Genomic DNA, 9,368 nt, shown 5'->3' with positions numbered 1-9,368 from the left:
AAGTGTATAGACTTACACCTATAGATCATGTTCATTGCTAAGAGTACATTTCATTTGAAAATTATTCTGTTTTATCAAAAGTCGAAAATTAACATTTAACAAAACAGCAAGAAGGCAAGTTAACATTCTTTACAGACATAAATAACAACAAATCACGCAAATACAAACTTTTAACTTTGAACATAAGTCTTTATTCTTGACAGAAATATATATACACACAAGTAGAATCACATTTTAGTGATTATAATTCATAATGTTTGACTTCTTCAGGCTGTTTTTCAGGATCTCCTCCTTTCTCCAAGTACAGGTCATTGAAGGGATATTGCTTCGGTGCCTGGAAAAAAACAAAAGACAATTACTTTAATGAAACCTTGTACACCAACAGTGTTACTGTACAGAAAAGGTGATTCTAACTTTAACATACACTGTTATATAATTACTGAAAATAAAATATTTAGTAAATATAATTATGGAGATCATGTGTTTTGCCACGTTTAGTATCTTCCTCTGTATCAACAATCATCAAATTGGCCACTAGACTGCAAAAGAATCTAGTGTTAATAAGAAATCTTTATTAACTAGGGTTAGTTTAGGGGTATTGCCTTGATCCATGCTCAACCATCCAGATAAGACTGAGATCAAACTGAAGAAGTCGCTTGGATAAGTGATGCAATGTTTTTCTTACTGATAACAGAACGTCTAGATCAGGGGTGTCAAACTCAAATACACAGTGGGCAACAATTCAAAACTGGAACAAAGTCGCGGGCTAACGTTAGTATTTTTTGAAATATATTTATTCCTCCAGATATAAGAATGAATCTTTTCTTATGTGCTCAAACACGTTTTGCTGAAAAACTGAATATGGAACAAGCAAAGCTTAATACTAAACAATATATATATTAGCTGTATAATACCAGTAGGCCAGCTCTAATAGTAATTTGGTATGGCTTCGCGGGCCAAATGTAATTAGGCTGTGGGCCAAATTTGGCCCGCGGGCCAGAGTTTGACACCTATGGTCTAGATGAACAGAAATAGCTTTCTGGGGGTTTAGAGGGGTCCATCCTTCTAACTCTGTATCTGGCTCTGACACCATGTCAATGTCAGAGACATTTAGATTTTTTTTTTAAAAAAAGAAGAAGAAGAATAAAAAAGAAGGAAACCATAAAGAGTAAGTAATAGTGACTAAACTAAACTATAAAATTGAAAGAATGATGATCCAGCCATTTTTAAGCTGCTGAAAATTGTAACAGTGAGGGAAAAAAAACACCAACAAAAAAACAAAGAAAACCGAATTCTTGCATTAAGGTGTGTACTTACAACAGGTTGGTATGCTGGAAATTTCTCTCCAACATAAAACATAAACAGCATGAACCCAATGAAACCAAACAGTTGCTTGCACATTGTGGACCATGGCACAGGGCTGGGAGATGTATCCACACGGTTCCTGATGTACATATCAAAATCCCAGTGCATCTAAGAGGTAGAACAATCACAGATTAACTCTCAAACGCAATCTTAAATTGCTTATTTTATAATTTTAGTCAATTTGTGACAGCTCAGAAAACTGCATTCTGCAAAGAGAGCTGGGTCTCAGCCAGGCTAAACTGAACACAGTTCCTTGTTAATGGTGCTGACCTCATTTTAGTTGCATTTTAGCCTGGGCCCTATCACAAGAAACGGGTTTCACTAAAACAGAGGGTTTTTAAAAAAACAAACAAAAAACAAACACAGAAATCTGTGCAAATCTAGGTTTTCTGTTCCTGAAAGAGAGTTAACTTAAACTCTGATTCAATTACCATGGTAACATACTCTTTAAACCTATCCTGCTCACTCGCAGATTTTCTTCTCTGACTCATTCCCTCCTGCTGTACCTGAATCAGCTGAATGACACTTGGTTTCATTTCATCATTGAAATGTGTTTAAGACTACATGCATTTGACTGACTTTTTAAAATGCAGGCTTCAGACATTCTGTGTTAAATGGTAAACAAACTGGTTCTTATATAGTGCTTTTCTTCTTTAGCTGAGCACTCAAAGTGCTTATACAGCATGCCTCATTCACCCATTTACATGAGCAGCTTTTTCTATGCTCAATTGCTTTCTAGGTTAGTATTTTGCCCAAGGATATCTGGCAAGCAGACTGGAGCAGCCAGAGATCTAACCACCTTCTAATTAGTAGATGACCTGCTCTACCTCCTGAGCTACAGTCAACCGTGAACATTGTGAAATGTGTTGACAGGTTCAGTTATTAAATGATATCAAACAATATTTTTTAAATGTCTGTCTGAAATTCAGAGTCTGAACCTTAACACATTTTCTACTTAAAATCCTCTCAATCACTCTAAGTGGGTTTATCCAGGTAGAAGTGACTCTGAATCCAAGTGCATTTGTATGGCTGGACAGTAGGGCTGGGCGATATGGCCTAAAATCCATATCACGGTATAATTTGAAGCATGTACGGTAACGATATATATCGCGATATATTCTTTTCTTCTGTATAACGTATTTTACACACTATAAGGCACACTTAAAATCCTTTCATTTCCTCAAAAATCAACAGTGTGCCTTATGTATGAATTCTGGCTGTGCTTACTGACCTCGAACCAATTTTATGTAGTACACGGCGCACAGAAATCTGTCAAAAAATGTTTTAGTACGACTTTGGTAAGCTATGAAGGCGCACTGCTTGATGGATTGCCGGAGCATTACGGTTGCCGTAGTCAGGAGCCACACGCAGTGTTGCCAACTCCTCAGTAAGGAAAATTGCTATTGGCTGTCCTAAAAGTCACTAAATGACATCATTGCCTAATTTGCATAATAGGTCATACTAATGTAATTGTAACCTACGTTGGTGGAGAGAGAAATAACATTGTGGACGAGACATAAAGTGAGTAAAAAATGTCCTAAATGCATTTAGAATTTATTTAGAACTACAAATTAAATTTCTTTTAGGAATTATTGTTTTTTAATGTCACAATTCCACCCATACAGGATTAGGCCTGTATAGCTCTATAAAATCTTAGATATTTCTCATAAAATGTTTGCGTTTACTGATAAAACGTAACATTCTTTATGGACTCGTAAGGTTGCCCTCCATATTTTGAGTTGAATGTAAAACAGCTAGCATTACTTATAAACTATAAATCAGTAAATGTCTGCTATGGGCATAAGAGAGTTATCATTTATCAGTGAAGGCTGCTATTAGATTAGACCATAAATGGTGGAACTGGGGAACATTAAAGCAGATATGCTCTTTATTTACTTGTTGCCCAGGTGAATCCTGATATCTGGGGCCTGTTCTTCGTACGTCGCTCACTACATCCAAGATCACATGACACATCCAAGACCAAACCATCGCGCTAACCGTGAGCTCGCTAATCCGGTTCCCCAAACACACCTGCTGTTGACGATTAGTACAGCTGGACGCAGTAATGTGACATCACTGGGTGTCGTAAAAGGGGCTACGCATCAATAGTAGAAACATTGATCGGCAACCCGCTGATTGGTCGGCGAAAATGTCGAAGGGGCGTGCACGGTATTTTCCGGCAGCAGAGCAAGAACTCATGAGTGCGGGATTTCAGGAGTTTCAGAGTTTAATTAAAACGCAAGAGAACACTGCAAAGGCTGCAAAAGCAAGGAGAGAGGGCTGGCAGAAAGTTGCTGACAAATCAAACTCGTAGGTAATTTAATAATAATAATAATAATAATAATAATGGATTCGGTTTATATAGCGCTTTCCAAGGCACCCAAAGCGCTGTACGATACCACTATTCATTCACTCCCACATTCACACACTGGTGGAGGCAGCTACGGTTGTAGCCAGGCTGCCATATCGCGCCATCGGCCCCTCTGGCCAACACCAGTAGGCAGTAGGGTAGATCTATCATATGACACTATATTGTCCAATATCATATGGCATTATATTATATTATAATATGTTATATTATATCCCCTTTCACATTAGAGCCACAACAGGACCCACAAGAACATGGGAACAAGTAAAAGTGGAATACAGGAGTATTCTACAGAATGGTAATATTTATCTCTTAGATTGCTTTTCGTCTCTTGGCAAGGTAATACTGGCCTGTAATACTCTGTTAGTTTGTTCATAACAGCAACCAAGAAAAGGGCAGAGGAAAAAAAGACAGGTGGTGGTCCTGCACCCCCTCGTCAACAAGTTGGTTAAGTAAATAATACCCTCACGGGAATATCGATATCTCTCAATGAGCACACTGTCGCGCTGAGCTAAAGGATCCTGTCTATCCCGCAATATACGCTGAATTCTGAGGACTCTCCTTATCAATCTTGCACCTTCCGCAATGGGTTGGTCGCGTATACGGACAGGACATGGCTGCGACAGACTTCCCAAATCCACCTTCGCTTTTATAGCCGTGGTCTCTCATCTTGATTACACGAAGTAATTTACTATTACTACTCTAAAATATGAATTACATCTGTAATAATCACATACATGTAATAGAATGTTAATAGTACATTTCCCTTTTTTAGGAAATGACCTGTATGTATCTGTGTGACATCAATAAAAGGATCAGGTGCTGCATTATCTTTAGTTACATTGATAATATTTATTTATGGTGAAACAGTGGTGGAATATCGCTGTTGCTTTCGTATAAATGAAGCGGACATACCTGAGTGGCCACGATCTAATCTTGTTTACATAAAGTAAACCTGCTCCCGAGCAGGTTTACGCTTACGGCTCTGTTGCTATGACAGCAAGTCCCGGATGAGCTTCGGGGAACCGAACGATCCAGGATCATGCGAAATCGTCAACAATCTAATCCAGCTAACTTACTTAGCGAGGTACGAAGAACAGGCCCCAGAGCTACACCGATGATGTCTTTCTTTCTTTGTCTACTCATACACGTGCTAAACTCAGAATTAGTTGACTGAACTAAGTCTGATCAGCTGTTCTGGAACTGACAACCCAGACCTGTCAATCTCAGAGTTAATCACCAGAGACTAGACTAGACTAGAGTTTGTTTAACCTGCTTCCTGGAAAAGGCCTATGGTGGGCATAAACTAAGACTTTTAGACATAATGAGAGAGACACCCACATCTATTACCTCACTCAATTATATTTCATGTTAGTATTAACAAAAAAAAAATCTGAACTCATGCTAGAAAATATTAGTGTGATTGCAGCCTAAATATCTGAAAGAAATATTCTATATGGACAAGTTTGTTAAATCTTACATTTAATGGATATATAGTTTTAATTTTAAAAACAATACAATTCAGTAATGACAACATCATAAATAAAAGACAGGGTTTTTTCTGTTTTGAAATGTGTTTTGGGGGCTTGACTACACATGCAAGCACTATTGGTGCATAAATACCTAAAGCAACATACTTGTGTTCCACTCAGACAACCTAGACACAATTATTCAGGTAAAACTGCATAATTACTACTGCAATGCATTTCAAATAATCAACTGCTGTATGAACCATCATCATTATACTCATGATTTATTCAGAAAAAGGACAACAATAGCTTTTAATGTCAGTCGGTATCTTACCGGCTCTCCCCAGTTTCTCCTCAGGTCAGGGTGGTCCCATTGGTACCAGGGGTCTCTCTCTTGCTGAGATCTTTCTGGCAGTTTTGGATAATCACCAAAGCTACAAAAACACAGTAATTGCTCATTATTTTCTTTGAAATCTTACAGTTTGTTTGTGACTTAATGTTATAAGAATGAATGGACTGGACAGTCATTTTCGCCGTCTACATTAGCAGTACCGGCAAAAGCAGTTACAACAACAATCATGAGACTTGTTAAAATTAAAGCTCACCCCTCTCCATTGTCGGGATATGGTTCATAGTCCTCAACCCTCATGTTGTACTTCTTTGCAGCTGCAGCTCTTTCCTCCGGGGTCTTCGGATATGGCCCAGGCAGGCTATCCTTTGACAAGCCGGAGGCTGAAAGAGCAATAAATGCATACGTGAAATCGCGGCAGTCAAAGCTCGCAGGCTCAAAAAAGGAAATATGAGAATTTTATTTTGTCTGCCTGCACCCTCATAGAAGAGCAGCCGCCAAGCTAGCCTAAGCCAACCTTAGCATGTCAAGGTTACGTCCATAGGAGGCTAAAAACGTTAAACCCTGATATACACCTCCAGAGAAATTCATTGTACAGTACTACCAGACTAAGACACAACTAACCTGCTCTACATCCCGACAAAAGGGCTGAAATACCAGACCCCTTTCCCTTAGACAGAGCCTGGGCCCACCGTCGGAAACCAACACCAGCCATGTTTACTGGCTGCTGCTGTTCGACATACTCTGAAGTGCGCATGCGCAAGATTTCAAGTACGGTTCGGCAGAAGGAAAAATTCCGTACTCACAATTTGTAAATAAAGGTAAATAACCGTGCACTCCCAGTGCACTTGAAAAGTAACACACTAATACCACTGATGCAAAGTGCTTCAGCACATATATTAAAACATTATATTTATACACAGTTTTAAGTATTTTGATTTTATGTTAGTTCATTATTCTACACCAATGATAAAGAATATTGTTTTCTCTGGTCATTACCAGATTAAAACTGTTTTATACATAAAAACATATATGAAGATTTAATACAATTTAAAACGTACTAAGCTACATTCAAACTATTTGTTTTTAGACCTCACAAAACCGGTGTTTTTGAGTATTAGAAGTTCCATCAAATAAAAAAGTGGGGGAGTCATAACAACAAAGAACAAAACTCCATCCATTCATCCATTTCCATTTTCCAGCAGTCATAGGGTGAAAAGCGGGTACCACCTGGACAAGTTGCTTATCTATCGCAGTTTTAATAAATTCTATACAGTGATTCATCTGTATTGACAGTCTAGTAATGTAATATATGTTAAATGTAGAAATAATACTGAAATTCTATTGGCAAACTAAAGTAACAATAACCATGTGCATATTTTTCATATAGTGTTTTATTTACATCTGTTTTTTTAATAGCAGACACCATCACATTAAAGAATAACGTGGCAGTGACATGAAAACGCATTAAGTGGCAGAAGGGAACTTGTTCTCAAAGTGAATGCACTGAAGCTCCAAGACACGTTCCTCTTCCCATCAGATCCAGCTCAGGTGCACTTGTGCATTTACTGGGGGATCGTCACTCTGCCACCAGCGACATATTGAAACAATCCATCAGAGAAGTTCTGCTATGTCTTTTTCCACTTGCACAATGGGACAGTGAAGTTCATACCTGTAGCAAAGGGAAAATGCTGAACTTAGTAAAATTGAAATCACATGAAGGGTTTAACTCATGGTCTATGGCTTTACCTTTTGAAGGGCATGCCATTTGCAGTTATGAGAAACTTCTCAAAATTCCAGCGAATGTCATTGACTTTGATCGGAGACCAGTAGAATTTCTTTATGTCTCCAATAACAGGGTTGACAAATGGCAAAGATTCCTGTGGTGAAACAGGGAATGACATGGTATCTGAGTTTTTCAGGGTTAAGCACCTGCAGCGCTGATAGGAAAAAAATAAACTATATGGGTAATAAATCCATTCAGTGAACTTATAACTTCCAGCCTCCAATAAAACTCAATGTACCTTCAGAAAGGTGAAAAGAGGATCTTCGTTTAAACCATTCACTTCAACCTTGCTGAAGACGGGAAACTTTGGCACAAAGCCCCCACCAGGTCTGACATACTTCAAAATATTGAGCATTTCATGATTCACCTCTGCACAGACAAGCGTAAAAAAAGTTAATACTTCTGTTTTTTGCACGTGTGTATTCAAAACCTTGTCTTTAAAATAACTTGTTAATTAAAGTATCCACAGTGCATCTAATAGAGCTTGTATATGGTGGAAAGAGTTTTTAGATTCCTTAAGTACAAATAGATTAATGTATTATAAGCAGACTTTTAACTTCTATATCGTTACAATGATGGATAATAGTAGTAGTATAGTTGCTCATTGCTTCAAGTTAATATGGCCGTTGTTTTAAATAAAACTTTTACAAAGTTTTTTTTATTCTATTGTGTGCTCTGTATCATATGAAAGACAGGGAATGTCCTTAATATGGTCATTTCAAGAACAAGCTCTGCAGAGTCTCATGCTGTTCAAACCTTCTGTTTGCGAGGGGCAATCAATCAGAAATTAAAGATAAAAAAAAATCTGGTTTGTTTTGAAGTGTGGCATGCAAAGCTCCCATAACAAAACAATACAGGTCCCTATTATCCACCTTACCAGGTGATTGGAGACCAAACTGGTTGCAGGGGAATCCTAAGACAGTGAAATTGAGGTGGCCAAACATTTCCATGAGTGCATTCAGTCGGTGGTACTGGGAGAACAAGGCATAAAATCATTCGCCTTCAATATAACGAGTTAATGTGGTCTGACAGTAATCAGTCAACTCTTGCAGAATATTACCTCCTCTATTGTTGACCCTCAGAATGTTGCAACGTTGACGATGAGAAGCACTTTACCTCTGTAGCTACTGAGTGGAACCGGCTGTCCATGCAGGGTCTCAGAAGAGAAATCATAGACTGATTTATTTGCCATGCTTGTTCTTTAGCTTGTCTATGTGACTGCAGTCGGTCAAGAGTGAGTATTCACTCAACTAGCCTGTTGGCTCGTCTCATCCACTGAAACACAACTCATGGGTCAGCAATTGTTCAGCATGACTGACTTCATTGTTCTTCTGGCCAGAGGTGAGCAGGCAACATGGTTAATTGTTCAACACTTGTATACCAAACATGTGGTTGTAACAAGTAATAGGCAGCCAACTGCAACCAGGAAAGTACATATTAAACATAAATATGGATCTTTGCTTTTAGCAGTAATTATCTGAAAATCTTTGCTTAAAAACAGTATGCATATGATATTTCAAACTACAACAAAGCTAATAAAGTAAGCCCCTGTGGGCTAACAAAACAATTTTTGATTATTGTATGATATGGTAACAGGGTTAAAATTAACAGGGGTGCGCAAGTTCTCATGGCTGAATTGATCTATTACTTTTATTTGTACTTTTTCAACAACTTTTTCAACAACTAGTTCTACATTCTGTGCCAGGACAGGTTTTAGATATAGTTTTTTGTGCATGGATTTGTTTCAAATTCAAATTTGTATAGAGTTGTACAATTACAAGATGGAAGTTATTTCTTTTGTGTTTGAAGTGAGTACATTATTTTTCTTTTGTTGATAATCTCTTCATAAATGTTACTTTGTAACTTACTTCGAGGTACTGTATTAAACTGGGGAAAAAATCAATATAATATTTTTAAGAAATGCGCATGAAATGAGCTAAATATTTGATTGTAAGAAGATCCAGAGATCTTGAAAAATCAATAACAAGTTTTCATTTATTACAGTTATGGCAAATCAATCTATAAATTGTT

The 9,368-nt window shown here is 37.7% G+C and overlaps 2 protein-coding genes across 2 annotated transcripts; both read right to left on the bottom strand.

Annotated features, from left to right (window-relative positions):
- Nucleotides 1-168: 168 nt before the first annotated feature.
- On the bottom strand, nt 169-6,363 carry ndufb8 (NADH:ubiquinone oxidoreductase subunit B8). Its single transcript, XM_026178487.2, has 5 exons — nt 6,176-6,363; nt 5,808-5,934; nt 5,537-5,636; nt 1,318-1,473; nt 169-334 (listed from the first exon to the last, which is right to left on the bottom strand). The coding sequence occupies exons 1-5, from the start codon at nt 6,306-6,308 to the stop codon at nt 242-244; spliced, it is 609 nt and encodes a 202-aa protein (XP_026034272.1). The 5' UTR covers nt 6,309-6,363; the 3' UTR covers nt 169-241.
- A 564-nt stretch (nt 6,364-6,927) lies between these two features.
- On the bottom strand, nt 6,928-8,653 carry gpx9 (glutathione peroxidase 9). The gene is made up of 5 exons (XM_026178488.2): nt 8,398-8,653; nt 8,215-8,308; nt 7,576-7,706; nt 7,301-7,431; nt 6,928-7,223 (listed from the first exon to the last, which is right to left on the bottom strand). The coding sequence occupies exons 2-5, from the start codon at nt 8,285-8,287 to the stop codon at nt 7,166-7,168; spliced, it is 393 nt and encodes a 130-aa protein (XP_026034273.2). The 5' UTR covers nt 8,288-8,308; nt 8,398-8,653; the 3' UTR covers nt 6,928-7,165.
- Between the last annotated feature and the right edge of the window lie 715 nt (nt 8,654-9,368).

The sequence above is a fragment of the Astatotilapia calliptera genome, chromosome 8, assembly GCF_964374335.1.
Source record: "Astatotilapia calliptera chromosome 8, fAstCal68.1, whole genome shotgun sequence".
Classification (NCBI taxonomy): domain Eukaryota; kingdom Metazoa; phylum Chordata; class Actinopteri; order Cichliformes; family Cichlidae; genus Astatotilapia; species Astatotilapia calliptera.
Note: the sequence above shows the minus strand (reverse complement) of the source record. Positions and strands in the feature narration are given on the sequence as shown.

Excerpts from the sequence above, each read along its gene's own strand:
- ndufb8 (XM_026178487.2), bottom strand. The coding sequence starts at position 6,308 with ATGCGCACTTCAGAGTATGTCGAACAGCAGCAGCCAGTAAACATGGCT. Across the intron at positions 5,935-6,175 it reads TTTGTCGGGATGTAGAGCAG|CCTCCGGCTTGTCAAAGGAT; the intron begins GTTAGTTGTGTC and ends TTGCTCTTTCAG. Across the intron at positions 5,637-5,807 it reads TATCCCGACAATGGAGAGGG|CTTTGGTGATTATCCAAAAC; the intron begins GTGAGCTTTAAT and ends GTGTTTTTGTAG.
- gpx9 (XM_026178488.2), bottom strand. The coding sequence starts at position 8,287 with ATGGAAATGTTTGGCCACCTCAATTTCACTGTCTTAGGATTCCCCTGC. Across the intron at positions 7,707-8,214 it reads GTTTGGTCTCCAATCACCTG|AGGTGAATCATGAAATGCTC; the intron begins GTAAGGTGGATA and ends TTGTCTGTGCAG. Across the intron at positions 7,432-7,575 it reads CTCTTTTCACCTTTCTGAAG|GAATCTTTGCCATTTGTCAA; the intron begins GTACATTGAGTT and ends GTTTCACCACAG.